The sequence below is a fragment of the Schistocerca piceifrons genome, chromosome X (genome assembly GCF_021461385.2).
Source record: "Schistocerca piceifrons isolate TAMUIC-IGC-003096 chromosome X, iqSchPice1.1, whole genome shotgun sequence".
Classification (NCBI taxonomy): domain Eukaryota; kingdom Metazoa; phylum Arthropoda; class Insecta; order Orthoptera; family Acrididae; genus Schistocerca; species Schistocerca piceifrons.
In genome coordinates, this window is record NC_060149.1 from 553,134,250 (window position 1) to 553,158,476 (window position 24,227).

Below are 24,227 nucleotides of genomic sequence, written 5' to 3' on the forward strand. Positions count from 1 at the left end.
CATAATGTTGCAAAGTAATTTGAAACGCAACGAACACATAAGTACATTAACAGGGGTAGGTAAATGGTTGACTTTGGTTTATTGGGAGCATTTTAGGAAAGTGCAAATTCACCTCTAAAGCAAACAGTGTGTGGAACACCAGTGCAACCCCTTTCTCAAGTACTGCTTAAATGTTTGGGATCCCACCAGGTCAGGTTAAACAAAGACATTGAAGCAATTCAGAAACATACCGTTAGATTTGTTAGTGGTAAATTCAGTCATCAAGTGAATGTTATAGAGGTGCTTTGTGAACTCAAATGGGAATTTCTGGAGGGAAGACAATGTTCTTTATGTAGAAGCCTACTGAGAAAATTTAGAGAACCTTGCTGCTGAGCTATTCTACTGCTGCTAACATTATCTTTGTGATCATTACACAAAGTTTAAGCAAGAGAAATTGGGGCTCATATGGAGACAGACACACAGACAGACAGACAGTTGTTTAACCCTTGCTTTATTTGTGAATGGAATATGAAAGGAAATGACTAGTAATGCCACAAGGTACCCTCTGCTATGCACCAGATGGGGGCTTGCAGAGTATGCCTGTATGTAGATGTAGACTCATGGAAAAAATTATTGTAAAGAACCAGAATATCCAGCCTCACACTGCGTACATGCTGACATAAGGAATATTGTGCAGATACTGTTGTAATTCTAGAAAAATTGATGAATTTCTTCACGATGCATGCTGTGAAACATTAACGATACAGTCAATGCCATATCAACAAATAGTTTACTACCAGTTTGTTTGGGTCATACTGAAAATGAGTTACCACTATCAGCTACAAAGTGTATCGACTATAGTCAAATGGACTGTGTCACATTTAATGAAAATTTTCTCTGTCATCATTTGCTCTGTTGAGCAATAAGCCTTAGTAAAACACTCTTTAGCATTTTGGATATTGCTGACTGACCATTACATGAGCCATCAGCCACACTGCCTTGTTCTTATGAGAAACATGCAGATGAACTGAACAAACACTAAAGGAAAAGTAATTGTAGGAACTTCAAGCAGCATTGTATGATTCTTCCCCTATCCCACCATCCCCATCACATTTTTCCGGTTTGGTTGGCACCCTATTAAACCAACAGCTTTTTTTTCTGCATTCCTTGTGCTTAAATGTGCCATTAAGTTGGCACCAAATGTATCATCATAAATAGTATCATATCTGACCAGCAGTAATAAATGGGGAAAGTAGCTATATCGTACTGTCAAAAATAGAGTACAGAATTTTTTTTTCCTACGCAAGAAGTCTCTGTTATGAACACCAAATAAATTCCTTGAAGACAATTTATTTCATTGTTATGACATACTTATCATATTTCATAGGAATACTTATCATATTTCATAGGAATACTACAAAATGATAAACAGTCCCTCACTGACGGAATCAATTAATTAACCTTATATGACACTGTATTGACGTCCTTCAAGGAATAAGAGTGAGTAAACTGAATGTGCTGCTTCAATTTCAACCACTGGTACTAATGTGTACATCTTATCACTAATGTTTCAGCTGTAAATGTTTCATTATATATCATGCATTATCATCATGGTGTACCTAAATTAACATACTAACAGAAACAAAATTCCTTTATAAAATTTTAACAAACCATGCTTTTACATTATACACATTAGTTACTACTATCAATGGTATTGCTTGACTCGGCAAGTCTTTTTTCTCAGTCTATAACAAGAATAAAGTAATTTATTAGCTATTTTTTTTAAGAAAAGAAGTGCAATTTTGAGCAAACAAATGTTCTAAAATTAGTAAAGTGCAAGATTTTGTTATATGTATATGTAACTCAGCTCAAAACAAGCATGCATTTAGTGCTGTGGATACTTATTGTTTTTTTTTAGAAAGAATAAATTTCTTAAAATTTTATATATATATATATGTATATATACGCAAATCTGCATGCAAAATTAAATAACGCAACCTGTAACTAAATCTGAACTTCAACTAAGAACATAATCTGATAGCGTCCATGGCTGGCTTGAGTTACAAATGTGATATAAGTGTAAGTCTGAGTGGTGCTCCCCTTACAGTTTTTGTATTTTGCTCTTATTAATATTCTGTATCCAGTCCAATCATTTTTACTATTGTCCTCACACAGCAATAAGCAGAGTGCAAGATTTTATCTGTTTTAAACCCAGAAATCTCTCTATTTTACCAACAGACATAATTTCTTGATGTACAGAATGTAAGCTGTATACTGAGGCTCATATATTCATCAGCTGCTATCCCTCACCCAGATGTATGCTTTCAAATGTATGCCATAGTTGGACTTTAAATGATGAATGCAGGTTCTATTGAAAACAATCACATGCCAGAGAGATCATTGGTAACCTGAAACGGTCTCCTTTTTTTCAATAGCTACATAAAAATCAAATATATATTTCTATATATTTATCTATATATAGAGAGGCCATCACTGCAAGAGGCTGTAGAAGCTTTTCAAATGGGCCCGTCAAATTTGTCACCAGTATTGAGAACACTGGGCAAGACCAAGTTTCCACCATCTGTACAACAGTAACTGTGGATTTCAAACTGACTCCACACAGTATTTTATTCAGAACAAACAATATGTACCTGCTTTACATTAGATGTATTGAGTGGCTAAAAATGCTACAATGATTTCTTCTCCATCATAAAAAACTATGGGTTTTATCTTTTTTTCAGTATATGTGGATACAGATGTCATTGTTGCATTGTCACCTGGTAAATAATTTTCACTTTATTCAGACCAAAATTAACAACAGGAAAGAGCATAGATGAGATTATATATGCAAAATTCTTTTTTGCGAACATGATTATGTAAAATGCAATTACATTTTGGTGAAGTTTTGGTAGATTTGCTGTGGCAATGGATTTAAAAAAAAACTTTAATACAGGTATCAATTAATAAATGTGTGTGTGTGTGTGTGTGTGTGTGTGTGTGTGTGTGTGTGTAACAACTTTCAGCTTTCAGGAACACATTTTAGCTCTCTGCTTTGGTGGTGGAATACTTTATCTTATCTGGTTTACAGTACATCACATCTTGTTTCATACTGATAGTCAACAAATTTTTGCTTACTTTTATGTTCCACTCTTCCTAATATTAATAAATACAAGATAACAAATCGAACTGTCTGACAGAACAAACTATGCAATATTTCCACAAGTGTTCCTGAAAATGTATATCAAAGAAAGCCTTACTAACCTAATGCATACATATTTAGTATTATTCACTGAGGCATGGTTCATTGTCTACCACGGAAGGTAATAAGAAGGTGATTACTACACATTTCATCAACTTTGTCAAGGCAGTCATCACCATGCTACTGGAATATGGAATTCAATGTAACTCTTGCTCTAATTTTGTCATTTCTTAATGAGTTTATATAATGGTATTTTAGATACTAACAATCACTCTTAACCACCACAGCTAATTGTTCTGATAAGGTCGTATTGTAACTATAGAGACTTGACTGCTTATGTGCTCTACTATATATTAAGCAATAAAACACGGCTATTATATTTCTGAGAATTGAAACAGTTTTGTTTGCCTTTGTTGTGGAGGATAAATTACCACTCATCATCCATCAAAGATTATTACAATGCTTTATTTTCATTTCCAAAGATGGTGACATGCTGTTTCATTCAGGCATATTGTGTTCGTAATATTCACCCATTGTCTTCTGACACTAAATCTCAGTTATATCACAATTTGTAAGCCAAGCAGCAAGGGACAAAATTTTGACTTCCCAGTTTACCCTATTTCAACCTACTGTGTGATTTAGTTCACTTTCTTTTCTTTTCTTAATTGTTCACTTGATGTAGACTGTATATACTGTAGTAGTGTGTCGACTTACTGGTCTGTGTCTTCATTAACAAACATCTGTTGGCCCCAAATGGATAACATAGGGTCTACAATGCCCTGTTTGGTTGTCTGAAAACTGTTAAGAGGAAGAGAGAAAGATTGCAGGGTTTGTTAGAGAAATAACAAATGTCTTCTCCTTTATTTAATTACTAGTAGTGGACTTGATGCAAGCTGTGTGTTTGTTAAAAAAAGTTTCATGCACTGTGTGTAACTCTGGTTTACATATAAAATATCTTATATCGATTACTTCTCATTTTAAAGTCCAGTAAACAGTTATGAAGTACTTATTTGGTTGTAAGATCACTTTTCTTGAACTATTAATGAGCTTTGATAAAACAGTGAAAATTGTATCACACACAAAAACAGTTTTTCAGTATAACTGTATCTAATCCTACAAAACATTAATGTACAGATACAAATTACAGTGTTGAATACAAACATGAAAAGAAAGATTGCAAGATTGCTATACTTCTGTGCAAGCAAGCACTCTGCAAAAAACCCCTCACACACACACACACACACACACACACACACACACACACCTTCAAAATCAATCCTATTACATAGAACTGCATCTCTGTAGGTTTAAAGGGGTCATGGTATTTGCTTGTTTGAATGCAAATGACCATAAAATTTTATTTTAGTCTAAGTGCTTCTAATAGAAAAAGGCAATATCTCATATAAATATTTGTTTGTTTGATATTAATTGTATAAAAGATTACACCCTCACTGTTTAGTAACAATAAAATGATTAGAAAATAATGGAAGATACAGCATTGCAAGAACTGCAAAAATAATTTAACTTATAGTTACATTGGGAAAGAGATCATTGAAGACAGCTGTAGAAAGGATTAATATTTATAAAAAATCATGTTAACACACAACAAGAAGAATAACAGACAATTTAACCATGAATAAAGTTCTCATATGTTAGCAATCATATTAAAAATAACGCAGTGTGCGTGTTGATCGCAAATTAATGGTCTATACACAGGTGCCACATAAGATAGTCACATTTGTTTATGATAAATGCTCACTGTACATCAATCTGACACACTTATCTAACATCCTCCAGTGGTAATGAACTTTAACGTATGCTTAGAGTGAGATTATCGGACATAAAGGAATATTTAGCAACTTAAATTAAATGTATGCTCCATTAAATGATTTTAATTCATCGGTTTCTACAGCAGCACGATTAGCACTGACTTTTCTTCCCCACCATACTTAACCATTTACTTTTTGAACATAATGCAAAACAACAATATTACTTAGCCAGACAATCAGAAGAACTTTCACAGTTCCATATCTCCGGAGACACACGAAATTAAATGTCATTCAATTAGAAATGCATAATACTGACAGAAGTAAGATGTTTCAGACACTACTCAGCAGATGAACTACAAATCAGCATTATCTCATCTGGCACAATATCTGCAGGAAAGTAAATGAAACCTGTGCAGTGTCCCTAGTAATGAAATTGTCTGCAAGTGTATTATTGTCAATCACTGCATGGCTCTTCTTACAATCTTTATCATGTTATTGAAGATAGTGAAAGCCAATTTTAAAAAATCCAAGTAAGAATCTAAATCAAGGTAATTAAACAAAATTTTGAGACCTGACCCTTATGAACTGATTACTATATCCTAACGTTTAATTAATCACCTTAATCAGGCACCAACATGTATGATTTTTCAGTACTGTTATTTTTCATGAAAAACCATCAAATCTTGAAATGTAGTAGTGTTTGACTGTGATTCAAGCCGAGATAAATGCTGTAGCAATCATTTGAGGGGCTAGTTCATCAACACAGAGATTCACTTGCATCCATGTGCTCTTTGAGTGTGGCAGAAGATCATCAGAGACACAGAGAGAAATCTTGCTAACCAAAGTACCACAGTTCCTTGTTCCCCAAATATCAGCACCTACTGAACCATTAAAATACAATGGCAATGTGCTAAGTACTGGACATGGCATGAAACTTAATAGATGATGCAAAAGTGCCTCATGATAAAAACTTTTAGACTTCATTTCTACATCAACATCTACATTTATACTACGAAAGCCACCCAATGGTGTGTTGTGGAGGGCACTTTACGTGCCACTGCCATTACCTCCCTTTTCTGTTCCAGTCGCGTATGGTTCGCGGGAAGAACAACTTCCGGAAAGCCTCCGTGCGCGCTCGAATCTCTCTAATTTTACATTCGTGATCTCCTCGGGAGGTATAAGTAGGGGGAAGCAATATATTCGATACCTCATCCAGAAACGCACCCTCTCGAAACCTGGCGAGCAAGCTACACCGCGATGCAGAGCGCCTCTCTTGCAGAGTCTGCCACTTGAGTTTGTTAAACATCTCCGTAACGCTATCACGGTTACCAAATAACCCTGTGACGAAACGCGCCGCTCTTCTTTGGATCTTCTCTATCTCCTCCGTCAACCCGATCTGGTACGGATCCCACACTGATGAGCAATACTCAAGTATAGGTCGAACGAGTGTTTTGTAAGCCACCTCCTTTGTTGATGGACTACATTTTCTAAGGACTCTCCCAATGAATCTCAACCTGGTACCCGCCTTACCAACAATTAATTTTATATGATCATTCCACTTCAAATCGTTCCGCACGCATACTCCCAGATATTTTACAGAAGTAACTGCTACCAGTGTTTGTTCCGCTATCATATAATCATACAATAAAGGATCCTTCTTTCTATGTATTCGCAATACATTACATTTGTCTATGTTAAGGGCCAGTTGCCACTCCCTGCACCAGGTGCCTATCCGCTGCAGATCTTCCTGCATTTTGCTGCAATTTTTCTAATGCTGCAACTTCTCTGTATACCACAGCATCATCCGCGAAAAGCCACATGGAACTTCCGACACTATCTACTAGGTCATTTATATATATTGTGAAAAGCAACGGTCCCATAACACTCCCCTCTGGCACACCAGAGGTTACTTTGTCTGTAGACATCTCTCCATTGATAACAACATGCTGTGTTCTGTTTGCTAAAAACTCTTCAATCCAGCCACACAGCTGGTCTGATATTCCGTAGGCTCTTACTTTGTTTATCAGCCGACAGTGTGGAACTGTATCAAACGCCTTCGGGAAGTCAAGGAATATAGCATCTACCTGGGAGCCTGTATCTAATATTTTCTGGGTCTCATGAACAAATTAAGCGAGTTGGGTCTCACACGATCGCTGTTTCCGGAATCCATGTTGATTCCTACAGAGTAGATTCTGGGTTTCCAGAAACGACATGATACATAAGCAAAAAACATGTTCTAAAATTCTACAACAGATCGACATCAGAGTGAAGTTTAAATCACCCAATCACTTCACAAAATGTATACTTGGAAAGATTTACTGGTAGCAACAGAATAGATGGACACACTGTGTCCACACAATGGCCTACATTATGATGTCATCTGAACACTGGAAAGCTCCTCTGGGTCATGGAGACTACACAACAAATCAGTTTGTTGTATTTGGTTTATTTTACACCAATACCCATAATTTTAGTCCTCTTATCATGTTCAAGTTGTTTTCATATACAGGAAGTTCTACAGTCCATACTGTAGTGATGATTAAACATACACAAAACTTTAGTTTAAATTGTGGTATCAGATGGTCCACTGGCACCAACACAAGATCTGTGACTTTATAAGTATTGTCTCAACAACAGTCGATTATGTTCTTTGTCCAGTGTCTTGTTCCTTCCTTCTGTCATTCTAATGTACATTTGACAAAAGTGTGAGAGATTCTGTATATTTATGCTGTAGCTGGCAGAGAACACAGGCTTTTGAAGAATTAAAATATTCATGTTCTTTTTTTTTTCCATAATTCTGATAGTTTGCATACACACAACATTTTCTAAAAATTATGCTAATGCTAATTATCGGTGTGCACAAAAAGAGATTTTCTATTGCTTTTTGTTTCTCACCATTAGTACCAGAGGGCCATGCTCTATTTATCTCTGCATTAGAGTAGCCATTTTGACTATATGAAACTTTTAAATGTTCCGTTTCTTCCTCCACGTTCTTATAGCTCAATCCATGAATGGTCTGATTACACCTTGCTCCTGCCTGGTGCACTGATCGTTGTTTTCATGAACACACCAATCTGTGCAAGTTAAGTTTCATTTGAAAGTTATGCATTCTATTTAATGGACAGTTTCATAGATTTTAATTTTACTTTGTCCATTACACAACTGTTACGGAAATTCATGCAGCTGTATGAATATGAGTTTATTTTTTCAAAAGGAATAATTTTCTGCTAGCAGTCTTTTATGAATGTTGCTTTATTTTTACAAGTATGACACTATCTGAGAATTTATCTCATTTTCAGGTGCTTATTCCTGGGTATTCTTATATCTGATTATCTAGTTGAGTGTTACTACAAGCAAAATACTACATTTTAAATTTAGTTTCATCTTTTTTCTTTCTTCTATAAAGAGAAAAATAAACCTGAGAAACCAAAACATAAAATTATCACCTCACTTAGGAATAATACACAACTAGATGACCATATGTACAAATATACACTGATGAGCCAAAAAAAATTGTTTACCTGCCTAATATCATGTAGGGCACCCGTGTGAACGCAGAATTGCCACAACATGACATGGCATGGACTCAACTAATGTCTGAAGTAGTGCTGGAGGGAACTGACACCATGAATCCTGCAGGGCTGTCCATAAATCCATAAGAGTACAAGGGGGGTGGAGATCTCTTCTCAACAGTATGTTGCAAGGCATCCCAGATATGCTCAATAAAGTTCATGTCTGGGGGGTTTGGCTGCCAGCAAAAATGTTTAAACCCAGAATAGTATCCCTGTAACCACTCTGTAGCAATTTTGGATGTGTAGGGGGTTGCGCTGTCCTGCTGGAATTGCCAAAGCCTGTTGGAATGCACAATCGACATGAATGGATGCAGGTGATCAGACAAGATGCTTACATACATGTCACCTGTCAGAGCCATATCAGGGGTCCCATTTCTCTCCAACTGCATACATGACACCATCACAGAGCCTCCACCAGCTTGAACAGTCTCCTGCTGACATGCAGGGTACATGGATTCATGAGGTTCTCTCCACATCCATACACAACCATCCACTTAATACAATTTGAAATGAGACTCATCCAACCAGGCAACATGTTGCCAGTTATAAACAGTCCAATGTTGGTGTTGACGGGCCCAGGCGAGATGTAAAGCTTTTTGTCATGCAGTCATCGAAGGTACACGAGTGGGTTTTTGGTCCCAAAAGCCCATATCAGTGATGTTTTCTTGAAGCTTGTTGATGGCCCAACACTGAAATCTGCAGTAATTTGTAGAAGGCTTGCACTTCTGTCACATTGAATGATTCTGTTCAGTTGTCATTGATCCCATTCTTGCACGACCTTTTTCTGGCCCCAGTGATGTTGGAGATTTGATGTTTTAGCAGATTCCTGATATTCTGATTTATGATGAAATGGTCATATGAGAAAATCCCCACTACATCACTACCTCGGAGATACTGTGTCCCATCGCTCTTGCACCAACTATAACACCATGTTCAATCTCACTTAAATCTTGATAACTTGCCATTCTAGCAGCAGTAACCAATCTCTAACAATTGCGCCAGACACTTGTTGTCATGTAGGTATTGCTGACTGCAGCACCATACTCTGCCTGTTTACATATCTCTGTATTTGAACACACTTGCCTATATGAGTTTCTTTGGCACTTCAGTGTATAACAACAAGCCCCTGAAAACGAGAAGATATTCTGAAAATGTGCCACAATCATCAAAATAAAACAACATTCATAAAGTGACTGGTAGCAGAATTGATTTCTTTGGAAGAAATGACACTACATTCATACATTTTATACAATTTCAGTTTTGGATCTTCCTTCAACGCGTAATATTAAACTTCCTGATACACAAACTCTAGGACAAGTGATGAACTGTAATCTGGACCATTGCCATGCTGGAGGGTAAAAAACCTCATTCTGGAAACCAACCTTAAGTCTTTGACTATGCTTTTTTACTACTATAGCCTCTCTGTCATGATTATTGATCCAGGAAAGTGTGCAGGATAATGTATGTGGAATGTGGAATGTAGAGAGAGGTATTGACAGAATTGCGAAGATTGGTTGCAACTCATTTCTAAATAGTCCAGTCTACAGAGAAAGTAGTTTAGGGTTTAATGATCCACTGATGACAAGGTTGACTGAGATTGAGTACAATCTCAGACAGGATATGTATGTGGAAGGAAATTGCCATCTGGTGTATTTCACAGGACCTAACAAAGAATATGCCTTCACTGACTTAGATGAACCATCAAAAACTTGAATCTGGTTGTTAATCTGAACCATATTCCTCCCAAATGTTAGTCAGGTGTCTGAATTGCTGCACTATTTTGATTTATCAGTTGGTGATTTGTACTTTTATTTTATTTCTTTACTGGCCATGTAAATCATGATTTAGTACATAGCTTGCACTTATGGTAAAAGACAAGTAATGTTTGACCTAATAAATATGATTTACACATACTATGATTTTGAAAAATAATTCAATACATGTTGCATACTGGTAACCAATTTATAAAAACAAATAAGACAATTGAAAGAATAGTATGATATTTCACCAATTATACTGATTTTCATGGTGCTCCACAAACTCAGAAGCAGACTAGAAGAAGAGGTCAAGCAAGTACTCTTTCAGCTGCACTCCTGACTTGCTATTTCAAACAGGATGTCATGTGTACTGTGTTGACATGTAGGTTATTGCTTCTATATCACTACAGTAAAAATCACAGTTACGCTTTAAGATATTTTCTTCATTTACGATGCTAGCTATTGTGATGCTTAGTGCTTCACAGATGTATAAACAAACCAGGAGCAGCATAAATTTCTCTCAGTCTGTTTTTTTATTTTAATTTCTATATCTACATCTGCATACATACTCCACAATGCACCATACGGCGATTGGCAGAGGGTATCCTGTACCACTACAAGTCACTTCCTTTCCTGTTCCAATCAAAAGGCACAATTTTTCATATCTTATCTTGGTGAGCCTTACATGAAATGTATGTTGTCAGCAGTAGAAATGCTCTGCAGTCATCTTCAAATGCCTGTTCTCAAAATTTTTCTCAACAGTGTTCCTCAAAAACAATGTCGCCTACCCTCCAGGGATTCCCATTTGAGTTCTTGGAGCATCCCTGTAATACTTGTGTGTTGTTCAAATCTATAGGTAACAGATCTAGCAGCACACCTCTACACCTACATCTACATCTACATCTACATATACATCCGTACTCCGCAAGCCACCTAACGGTGTGTGGCGGAGGGTACCTTGAGTACCTCTATCAGTTCTCCCTTCAATTCCAGTCTCATATTGTTCGTGGAAAGAAAGATTGTCAGTATGCAGCTGTGTGGGCTCCAATGTCTCTGATTTTATCATCATGGCGAGATATACGTAGGAGGGAGCAATATACTGCTTGACTCCTCAGTGAAGTTATATTCTCGAAACTTTAACAGAAGCTCGTACCGAGCTACTGAGCATCTCTCTTGCAGAGTCTTCCACTGGAGTTTATCTATCATCTCCGTAACGCTTTTGTGATTACTAAATGATGCTGTAACGAAGCGCGCTGCTCTCCGTTGGATCTTCTCTATCTCTTCTTTCAACCCTATCTGGAACAGATCCCACACCGGTCAGCAGTATTCAAGCACTGGGCGAACAAGTGTACTGTAACCTACTTCCCTTGTTTTTGGACTGCATTTCCTTAGGATTCTTCCAATGAATCTCAGTTTGGCATCTGCTTTACCGACGATTAATTTTATATAGTCATTCCATTTCAAATCACTCCTACTGCCTACTCCCAGATAATTTATGAAATTAACTGCTTCCAGTTGCTGACCTGCTATACTGTAGCTAAATTATAAAGGATCTTTCTTTCTATGTATTCGCAGCACATTACACTTTCTACATTGAGATTCAATTGCCATTCTCTGCACCATGTGTCAATTCATTGCAGATCCTCCTGCATTTCAGTACAATTTTCCATTGTTACAACCTCTCGATATACTACAGCATCATCTGCAAAAAGCCTCAGTGAACTTCCGATGTTATGCACAAGGTCATTTATATACATTGTGAAAAGCAACTGTCCTACAACACTCCCCTGTGGCACACCTGAAATTACTCTTACTTCGAAAGACCTCTCCATTGAGAATGACATGCTGCATTCTGTTATCTAGGAACTCTTCAATCCAGTCACACAATTCGTCTGATAGTCCATATGCTCTTACTTACTTTGTTCATTAAACGACTGTGGGCAACTGTATCAAATACCTTGCGGAAGTCAAGAAACATGGCATCTACCTGGGAACCTGCGTCTATGGCCCTCTGAGTTTCGTGGATGAATAGCATGAGCTGGGTTTCACATGATCATGTTTTTTGAAACCCATGCTGATTCCTACAAAGTAGATTTCTAGTCTCCAGAAGAGTCATTATACTCAAACATAATATGTGTTCCAAAAATCTACAACTGATCGACTTTAGCGATTTTAGATCTATAGTTCTGCACATCTGTTCAACGTCCCTTCTTGAAAACGGAGATGACCTGTGCCCTTTTACAATCTTTTGGAATGCAGCGCTCTTCTAGAGACCTACGGTACACCACTGCAAGAAGGGGGGCAAGTTCTTTCGTGTACTCTGTGTAAAATCGACCTGGTATCCCATCAGGTCCAGCGGCCTTTCCTCTTTAGAGCGATTTTAATTGTTGTTCTATCACTCTGTCATCATTTCAATATCTACCATTATGTCATCTGTGCAACAATCTAGAGAAAGAACTACAGTGCAGTCTTCCTCTGTGAAACAGCTTTGGAAAAAGACATTTAGTATTTCGGCCTTTAGTCTGTCATCTACATCTACATCTACATCTACATGACTACTCTACAATTCACATTTAAGTGCTTGGCAGAGGGTTCATTGAACCACAATCATACTATCTCTCTACCATTCCACTCCCAAACAGCACGCAGGAAAAACGAACACCTAAACCTTTCTGTTCGTGCTCCGATTTCTCTTATTTTATTTTGATGATCATTCCTACCTATGTAGGTCGGGCTCAACAAAATATTTTCGCATTCGGAAGAGAAAGTTGGTGACTGAAATTTTGTAAATAGATCTCGCCACGACAAAAAACATCTTTGCTTTAATGACTTCCATCCCAACTCGCGTATCATATCTGCCACACTCTCTCCCCTATTACGCAATAATACAAAACGAGCTGCCCTTTTTTGCACCCTTTCAATGTCCTCCGTCAATCCCACCTGGTAAGGATCCCACACCACGCAGCAATATTCTAACAGAGAACGAACGAGTGTAGTGTAAGCTGTCTCTTTAGTGGACTTGTTGCATCTTCTAAGTGTCTTGCCAATGAAACGCAACCTTTGGCTCGCCTTCCTCACGATATTATCTATGTGGTCTTTCCAACTGAAGTTGTTCGTAATTTTAACACCCAGGTACTTAGTTGAATTGACAGCCTTGAGAATTGTACTATTTATTGAGTAATCGAATTCCAACAGATTTCTTTTGGAACTCATGTGGATCACCTCACACTTTTTGTTATTTAGTATCAACTGCCACCTGCCACGCCATACAGCAATCTTTTCTAAACCGCTTTGCAACTGATACTGGTCTTCAGATGACCTTACTAGACGGTAAATTACAGCATCATCTGCGAACAACCTAAGAGAACTGCTCAGATTGGCACCCAGGTCATTTATATAGACCAGGAACAGCAGAGGTCCCATGATGCTTCCCTGGGGAACACCTGATATCACTTCAGTTTTACTCGATTATTTGCCGTCTATTACTACGAACTGCGACCTTCCTGAAAGGAAATCATGAATCCAGTCACACAACAGGGACGATACCCCATAGGACCGCAGCGTGATTAGAAGTCGCTTGTGAGGAACAGTGTCAAAAGCTTTCCGGAAATCTAGAAATACGGAATGAACTTGAGATCCCCTGTTGATAGCGGCCATTACTTCGTGCGAATAAAGAGCTAGCTGCGTTGCACAAGAACGACGTTTTCTGAAACCATGCTGATTACGTATCAATAGATCGTTCCCTTCGAGGTGATTCATAATGTTTTAATACAGTATATGCTCCAAAACCCTACTGCAAACCGACGTCAATGATATAGGTCTGTAGTTTGATGGATTACTCCTACTACCCTTCTTAAACAATGGTGCGACCTGCGCAATTTTCCAATCTGTAGGTACAGATCTATTGGTGAGCGAGCGGTTGTATATGATTGCTAAGTAGGGAGCTATTGTATCAGCATGATTTGAAAGGAACCTAACCGGTATACAATCTGGACCTGAAGACTTGCCTGTATCAAGCGATTTGAGTTGCTTAGCAACCCCTAAGGTATCAACTTCTAAGAAACTCATGCGAGCAGCTGTTCGTGTTTCAAATTTTGGAATATTCCATTCGTCTTCCCTGGTGAAGGAATTTCGGAAAACTGCGTTCAATAACTCCGCTTTAGCGGTACAGTCGTCGGTAGCAGTACCATCGGCACTGCACAGCGCAGGTATTGACTGCGTCTTGCCGCTTGTGTACTTTACATACGACCAGAATTTCTTCGAATTTTCTACCAAATTTCGAGACAATGTCTCGTTCTGGAACCTATTAAAGGCATCTCTCATTGAAGTCCATGCCAAATTTCGCGCGTCTGTAAATTTTAGCCAATCTTCGGGATTTTGCATCACCAGTAGTCATCCTCTGTTTCAGTACCATTTTGGTCACTGAGTGTCTGGACATTTTGTTTTGATCCACCTACCCCTTTGACATAAGAGTAAAATCTTTTAGGATTTTCTGCCAAGTCAGTACATAGAACTTTACTTTTTAATTCGTTGAATGCCTCTCACATAGCCCTCCTCACACTACATTTTGCTTCGTGTAATTTTTGTTTGTCTGCAAGGCTTTGGCTATGTTTATGATTGCTGTGAAGTTTGCTTTGCTTCCGTAGCAGTTTTCTAATTCAGTTGTTGTACCACAGTGGCTCTTTTCCATCTCTTACGATCTGGCTTGGCACATACTCATCTAATGCATATTGTACGATGGTTCTGAACTTTGTCCACTGATCCTCAACACTATCTGTACTTGATATAAAACTTTTGTGTTGAGCCATCAAGTACTTTGAAATCTGCTTTTTGTCACTTTTACTAAACAGAAAAATCTTCCTAACTTTTATAATATTTCTATTTACGGCTGAAATCACCGATGCTGTAACCGCTTTATGATCGCTGATTCCCTGTTCTGTGTTAACTGTTTCAAATAGTTTGGGTCTGTTTGTAGGTCTAATATGTTATGCCATGAGTCAGTTCTCTGTTCAACTGCTCAAGGTAGTTTTCTTATAATGCACTTAAAAAATTTTCAAAGGCTTCTTTGTCCCTGCCACCAGTTATAAATGTTTGAGTCTCCCAGTCTATATCTGGTAAATTATAATCTCCACCCAAAACTATAACAACTAGTTTCAGCCAATTTTCCGTCCCTAGTACTATGTGGGCATTGTGACCATTTATTAATGGGAGCAGTTCTGGGACCTTTCTATAGACACTCCTGCAGTTTACTATTACCACATTAATACTGTCATTCCCTGTTGCGTTTTGCCTACTGCTACCTTGTTGCGTCTCAGGAGGTGTCTTGTCAGGCCTAGGGAGGAAATTCTCCAACCTAAAAAACCCACATAGGCACTGCACACATACTCCGCTACCCTTGCAACTGCTTCCTGCGTGTTCCTATTCGGAGGGACCCTCCATTTCTCCACCCAATAGCAGAGGTCAAGAAATTTGTACCCCAGATCTCCACAGAATCATGTGAGCCTCTGGTTTAAGCCTTTCACTTGGCTCCAAACCAGAGGACCGCGATCGGTTCTGTGAATGACACTACAAATAGTCCGCTCAGATTCCACCCCACGAGTGAAGCTTTCCGCCTTCAACAACTCCGCCAACCACCTGTATGAACTGAGGATGACCTCTGAACCCAGACAGCAGGACTCATTGGTGCCGACATGAGCAACAATTTGCAGTTGGGTGCACCTAGTGCTCTCTATCGCTGCTGGCAGGGCCTCCTCCGCATTTTGGATGACACCCCCTGGCAAGCAGACAGAGTGAACACTGGCCTTCTTCCCCAACCCTTCTGCTATTTCTCTAAGGGGCTCCATCACCCGCCTAACATTGGAACTCCCAGTCACTAATAAACCCCTACCCTCGTGTGCCTGCTCAGACCTTGCTGAAGGAGCAGCCACCAGTCTACTCACAGGCAGAGCGGGCAATGCCACATGGTCAGCTTCCACACTGACCCTCCGCTTCGTGCAATGCGAACGCTGTTGAACCCGCCAGTCCCCTTGGGCCCATCCGCGCCCGATACCCATGAAGATGTCTCGACAGCAGGGACCATGGGTGAAGCATGTAACACCTGGGGTGTACCATGCAACGCACCAAACTCCCTACTGCCGCTACACTCTGAGGCAGCAGCCTGAAGATGGCTGACTGCAGCCATAAGCACATTCAGCTGTTCACGAACAGTGGCCAGCTCTTCCTGCATCCATACACAGCAGTCACACATCTTATCCATCCTAAGAAATCAACAATTTACTGTAGAGAATTTAATAATCAACTTTTAACTAGACTGCTAATTCACTAAAGGCGGCTGATAGTTGACTAAACTGTGGTTACTAGATACTTCTTGTTGGAAACAATGAAAATAAGCACTAAGTGTCTCTGGACTGTATTCAAAACAAACACAAATTCTATGGAACACTCTTACTAGTACTCAAAAATTAAAGCTTCCCAACAGCTAAAACACATGGAAAAAGAAGTGACAAGTAAGAAAAACACAGTTAATACTTAAATTTAACCTCTGACTTGCTTTGATGTCTTCCTGTAATCTGATCTGGTAGTGACCCCAAACACCCCAGTAGTACTCAAGAATGGGTCACACATGTGTTCTATATGTGGCATTCTTTATGGATGCTTTGGATCTATGCAGTCAGGTAGATACAGTTTTTATTGATTTCCAAAAAGCATTTGACTCAATGACACACCTATGCTTATTGTCAAAAGTACAATCATATAGGGTATCAAGTTATCACGTGAAATTTGTGACTGAACTGAGGACTTTTTGGTAGGGAGGTTGCAGTTTGTTGTCTTGGATAGAGTGTCATCATCAGATGTGGAAGTAAGTTCAGGTGTGCCCCAGGGAAATAGGTTGAGACCAGGGAAGTGTTTTGGGACTCTTGCTGTTCATGCTGCATATTAATGACCTTAGGGACAATATTAATAGTACCCTCAGACTTTTTGCAGATGATGCCATTATCTATATTGAAATAATGTCTTAAAGAAGCTGCATAGGTATTCAGTCAGATCTTGATAAGATTTCAAAGTGGCGCAAAGATTGGTAACTTGCTTTAAATGTTCCAAAATGTAAAATTGTGCACTTCACAAAACAGAAAAATGTAGTATCCTATGACTATACTATCAATGACTCACTGTTGGAATCGGCCTACTCATACAAATACCTGGGTGTATCACGTTTTAGGGATATTAAATGAAATGATCACATGGGCTGTCATGGGTAATCCAGTTGGTACACTTTGGTTTATTGGTAGAATACTGGAGAATTACAATCAGTCTACAAAAGAGGTTGCTTACAGATCACTCGTGCGACCCATTCTACAATATTGCTCAAGTGTGTGGGACCTGTACCAAATAGGACTTACAGGGGATATACAGAGAAGGCTAGCACAAATGGTAACAGCTTTGTTTGATCCCTGGGAGAGTGTCACAGACTGAATGAAGCAACTGAACTTGATGACTCTTGAAAATAGACAAACTATTCTGAGGAAGTCTATTAATGAAGTTCAGAAACCAGCTTTACATGATGACTCTAGAAATATACTACAATCCCCTGTGTATCACTCACATAGGGGTCATGAGGATTAGATTAGTACAATTACTGCATGCACAGAGGCATTCAAACAATCAATCTTCCCACGCTCCATACGTGAATGGAACGAGAAGAAATCCTAATACCTCCTACAATGAAACGTACCCTCTGCTGTGCACTTCAAGGAGGTTTGCAGAGTATAGATGTAGATGTATCTTGTCCAAGTGTGATGCTAGCAACTGCTTATCTACTCTTTCTAGCAGAAACACTTTCTTAGCTGCACTGATGGACTTACTAACTTTTGTAAACATAGTCACTATGACGAGACATCATAATCACTAATACCTATCTCTGTACTGATGCTATTAATAAGGTCCGGCCTGTTTGTAGCTACAAGGTTTAAGATATTTCCATTGCATGTGGGCTGTCGAACTAGCTGCTGAAGACAGTTTTCTGAGAATGTATTCATGTGTACTTTGCAAGTTGTTTGTACCTCCTGCAATGAATCCCTGGATGTTCCAGTCTATACTCAGTAGATTAAAGTATATCGAGACCTTTAAATATTGGTCTACAGGAATCTCTGTATTTTAGCATGTTTTATTATTCTGACAATCTTTTTCTATAGTGTAAATGTCTTTTTGCTACTTATGGTGTTCCTCTGAAAGATAATTCCGAACTTCAGTAGTGTCTGGACCCTACCATACTACATTCCAACCACTGATGCAATGCTTGTATTTTGCAAGCCTATTCTTACAGCATATAACTGTATTTAAATTTTTATTTAGTTTATTCAGGTGCACTTCCCATTTCACATTTTCTTGAATATGTATATCAAAAACTTTTGTCTCACTCACCGATTGAGACATTTTTCCCCCATCATTGTTAAAAACTGATGTTGCAGGTTGGAGTTTCTATATAGTGTGGGAACTGTCACTGTATTTTTTCTAGAATTTCCCTACTTAGCAACCATATACAACCGCTCGCTCACCGATAGATCTGCACCTACAGATTGGAAAATTGCGCAGGTTGCACCTGTGTTTAAGAAGGGTAGTAGGAGTAATCCATCAAACTACAGACCTATATCATTGACGTCGGTTTGCAGTAGGGTTTTGGAGCATATACTGTATTCAAACATTATGAATCACCTCGAAGGGAACGATCTATTGATACGTAATCAGCATGGTTTCAGAAAACATCGTTCTTGTGCAACGCAGCTAGCTCTTTATTCGCACAAAGTAATGGCCGCTATCAACAGGGGATCTCAAGTTGATTCCGTATTTCTAGATTTCCGGAAAGCTTTCGACACCGTTCCTCACAAGCGACTTCTAATCACGCTGCAGGCCTATGGGGTATCGTCCTAGTTGTGCGACTGGATTCATGATTTCCTGTCAGGAAGGTCACAGTTCGTAGTAATAGACGGAAAATCATCGAGTAAAACTGAAGTGATATCAGGTGTTCCCCAGGGAAGCGTCCTGGGACCTCTGCTGTTCCTGGTTTATATAAATGACCTGGGTGACAATCTGAGCAGTTCTCTTAGGTTGTTCGCAGATGATGCTGTAATTTACCATCTAGTAAGGTCATCCGAAGACCAGTATCAGTTGCAAAGCGATTTAGAAAAGATTACTGTTTGGTGTGGCAGGTGGCAGTTAATGCTAAATAACGAAAAGTGTGAGGTGATCAGTCACCAACTTTCTTTTCTGAATGCGAAAATATTTTGTTGAGCCTGACCTACATAGGTAGGAATGATCATCAAAATAAAATAAGGGAAATCAGAGCTCGAACAGAAAGGTTTAGGTGTTTTTCCCGTGTGCTGTTTGGGAGTGGAATGATAGAGAGATAGTATGATTGTGGTTCGATGAACCCTCTGCCAAGCACTTAAATGTGAATTGCAGAGTAATCATGTAGATGTAGATTTACTAGACTTATCACCAGTATTCTTTGAACTGTGAAGATCAGTCCAGTTTGCTTTTCTCAGGAGAGACCAAAAGTAATCTACATTTTCATCACTGAATTTCCTGATACTAGCTATAATTTTTTATGTCTTTGGGAATAGTTACTGTTCGAATCTGGGTACAGTGATCACCAAATCCATTATTTACAACTTGTATGTTGCAGGTATGTTTACCTTTATTTATAAAAATCTGATCAATGGTTGTTGCAGAAGTACTGGAGTGGATTAGTTTAGAGTAATTTCTTCTTCGCGTTTACAGTTTGCATGAAGTCATCTGAGATAATATTGTACTATGATCACTGTGATATGCACCATAAAAGGTATGTAACACCTTTCTGTAAATTGAAAATTCCAATATTGAATTAGTATACCAATGCCAAAAACGTATGAAATTTCTATTGGGCATGTTTTCTGCAGCTGAGTCACTGTTGTGTTCCACATGCTCATGACACATTGCCATCCTTATGGAAAATATTTCCATCTCAGACAACTGTCTTAATGGAACAATGATGAATATTCATGAAGTCCTAATTGTAGCTTGTTTACACGAAGAGAAATTTGTAATCAGTGGTCAGAGATGAGACAACATCACTGGTATTTATCAGAGAGTCATCAACAGAATACTGATATAAAGCCACAAAGCGCATCTAATTATGGTGATACCTCTAGTATACATTTCATTACTTTCATTTTTTATTACTGCAAGACAAGATTACAAATTTATTCTATGAACAATGTGTTTTATCCTGTATTAAAACACTGTATTATGAAATTGCTCTATTACACCTGAAACAAATAAATTAAATGATTGAAGACAACCATTCACCATACAGAGGAAGCACAGTTCATCTTTCCAAACTTCATCACTCATCTTTTTAAAAATGTATTGTTTTTAAGAACACGCGAGTACAACTTGACTGAGCCTGGTCATCTCTTAGTATCAGGAGGCATATATAAGGGACAGTCAAATGAAAACAAGACACATGGAAAAAGTAAGTAAACTGTTTGTTATTTCAAAAGTAATCACCATAAATGTTCATACATTTATCTGACTGTGAGGTAAGATGGCCAACGACTTAATGGAAAAATGTTTGCAGTTGCCTACAGAATGATTGTAACCAGGTGTGCACCTCTTCATCTGAGGCAAAATGGCGGCTATGAGTGTCTTTCTTCAGGGCTCCAAAAATACAGAAATTGTATGGAGAGAGATTGAGTCTGTATGAAAGATGTGTAAGAGCTTCCCAGCAGAACATCTGCAGTGTAGCTGAAACAAACTTGTCAAAATGTGGGTGGTCATTATTTTGTAACATAATGATACTGTCTATCAACAGTCCTGGGTGTTCCAGTTTCATTTTTTTACAAAGCACCCATATATTGCTGTGTTTCACAAAGTCAGTATGAAGATGTTAACTCTGAAATTATTGGTATATCAGAGCACCACTTAAATAATTTGACAATTCAGAAGCTTCCTTTACCAGGCTACAGATTAGCTGGCTGTTTCTCAAGGAGTTCCTTGCGGGGTGGGGGAGTGGCTCTGTATGTAAGAAACAGTATTTCATTTGAGTCCATAGACATATCACGACACTGCACTGAACAGATATTTGAAAGTTGTGCAGCATTAGTTGAATTTAGTGAAACTAAACTTCTAATTGCTGTTGTTTATAGGTCCCCTAACTCCGACTTCAGAGCATTTTTGCTTAAGCTAGAGAGGGTTCTTGATTCACTTTGTAGGAAGTGCCAGAAAGTAGTTATATGTGGTGACTTCGATATTAATTTTGTACATGATTGTGCAAGGAAAAGGATGTTGGTAGATCTCCTAAATTCCTATGATCTGATGCAAACTGTGTTTTTTCCAACTAGGGTGCAGGGGAACAGTAGCACAGTCATAGACAATATCTTTATTCATTCTTCATTGCTAGATGGGCATTTAGTAAAAGGGTGAATGGTCTTTCAGACCATGATGCACAAATTTTAACACTAAAAGGTTTTTGTACTCTAACCAATGCCGTATTTAATTACAAACTATGTAGGAAAGTTAATCCAACAGCAATAGAGAGTTTTTCAAAACTTGTCAAGGAACAAGAGTGGCAAGATGTTTATAGTGCCGATAATATAGATGATAAATACAATGCTTTCCATAACACATTTCTCATGCTCTTTGAGAGTTGCTTTCCATTAGAACATTCTAAACAGGGTACTAGCACTAATAGACAGCTTGGTTGGCTGACTAGTGGGATAAGGATATCATGTGGAATGAAGCGGGAATTATATCAAAATGTTAGAAGTAGTCACAATCTAACTACAGTAGCCCATTACAAACAGTATTGTAAGGTGCTTAAAAATGTTATTAGCAAGACAAAAAGTATGTGGTATGCAAATAGAATAGCTAATTCACAGAATAAAATTAAAGCCATATGGTCAGTTGTGAAGGAAGTGTCTGGTCAGCAGCACAAGGTTGACGATATAAAGTCAGTTTGCAGTAATAATATTTCTGTAACTGATAAATCAGATATATGTACAGTATTTAACAACCATTTTCTGAGCATTGCTGGTGAATTAAATAAAAATTTAGTTTCTACAGGAAATCATATAAATTTCTTAGCAAATGCCTTTCCGAGATTGACGTCTGAAATACTCCTCTGTGATACAAACAAGAGGGAGATTGAGTCAACAATTAAATCACTGAAGACTAAGGACCCTCATGGTTATGATGGAGTGTCTAGTAGAATATTAAAGTACTGTGCTGCACATGTTAGCCCTGTATTTAGCCATATTTGTAATTTTTCCTTTAGGAATGGTCCGTTTTCTGAGCGATTTAAGTACTCAGTAGTAAAGCCGCTTTATAAAAAGGGAGAAAGGGATAATGTAGATAATTTTAGACCTATTTCTATGCCATCAGTGTTTGCAAAAGTTATCGAAAAGGCTGTGTATGTAAGGTTAATTGATCATTTTATATCACACAATTTGCTATCAAATGTACAGTTGGGCTTCAGAAGTCATTTGACAACTGAAAATGCTATATTCTCTTTTCTCTGTGAGGTACTGGATGGGCTAAACAAAAAGTTTCGAACGCTTGCCGTATTTTTTGATTTAACAAAGGCATTTGACTGTGTTGATCTCACAATATTGCTCCAGAAGTTGGACCATTACGGAATAAGGGAAGTAGCTCACAATTGGTTCACCTCTTACTTTAGCAACAGGCAGCAAAAGGTCATTATTCACAATGTTGATAACGGCTGTGATGTAGAATCTGAGTGGGGTACTATCAAGTGGGGGGTGCCCCAGGGATCAGTGTTGGGGCCGCCCCTGTTCCTTATTTATATAAATGATATGCCCTCTAGTATTATGGGTAACTCTAAAATATTTCTGTTTGCTGATGACACTAGCTTGGTAGTAAAGGATGTTGTGTGCAACATTGATTCGGTTTTAAGTAGTGCAATACATGACCTCAGTTCATGGCTTGTAGAAAATAAACTAACGTTAAATCACAGTGAGACTCAATTTTTACAGTTTCTAACACACAATTCAACAAAACCTGACGTTTTAATCTCACAGAACGGGCATATGATTAGTGAAACTGAACAGTTCAAATTCCTAGGTGTTCAGATAGATAGTAAGCTGTCGTAGAAAGCCCACGTTCAGGATCTTGTTCAAAGACTTAATACTGCCATTTTCACTATTCGAATGGTATTGAAAGTGAGTGATACTTCGACATGTAAATTAGTCTACTTTGCTTATTTTCATTCACTTATGTCGTATGGTATTATGTTTTGGGGTAACTCTTCCCATTCTAGAATGATATTTTTGGCTCAGAAACGGGTGGTTCAGGCAATAAGTGGTGTGAGTTCACGAACCTCTTGTTGACCTATGTTCACGAGTCTGGGTATTTTGACATTGGCCTCTCAATATGTATATTCCTTATTGTCGTTTCTTGTTACTAATATTAGTTTATTTCCAAGAATAAGCAGCTTTCACTCAGTTAATACTCGGCAGAAATCAAACCTCCATTTGGATCGGACTTCCTTAACTCTTGTGCAAAAAGGTGTGCAGCATACTGCTGCCACTCGAATTCAAAAATCTTAGCAGTAATCCACGCACTTTCAAATCGAAACTGAAGAGTTTCCTCATGGGTCACTCCTTCTATTCTGTCGAGGAGTTCCTTGAAAAATGAAGCTGATTCTCATTGTATTGCTGATAGCGTTTGCTTGAACTTATGGACTGACTTTTTTTCAGGTTCATGAGCATTTATTTTTATCTGTTATTACTTTTATGTTGTAAGTTCATATACTGACAAGTTCCATGACCTTGGAGATTTGCTCCTCAATTTGGTCCTACGGAACTTGATATGTAAATAAATAATTAAATAAATGGTTGATGGAAGGCATGATAATGCCCACCCACACGTTGCCAAGGTTGTTTCAACTGTGCTGCAG

The 24,227-nt window shown here is 38.3% G+C and overlaps 1 protein-coding gene across 3 annotated transcripts in view; it reads right to left on the reverse strand.

The window, feature by feature from the left end:
• LOC124721331 (syntaxin-binding protein 5) overlaps positions 1–24,227 on the reverse strand; it is a 1,049,372-nt gene that overhangs the window by 44,766 nt on the left and 980,379 nt on the right. For 2 of the 3 annotated variants that reach the window (XM_047246245.1, XM_047246243.1), the window contains exon 20: positions 3,893–3,976. The exons of the other annotated variant lie outside the window; for it this stretch is intronic. In XM_047246245.1, the coding sequence (XP_047102201.1) occupies positions 3,893–3,976 (84 nt within the window). The remainder of the gene's footprint in view (positions 1–3,892; positions 3,977–24,227) is intronic. 3 annotated transcript variants of the gene reach the window in all.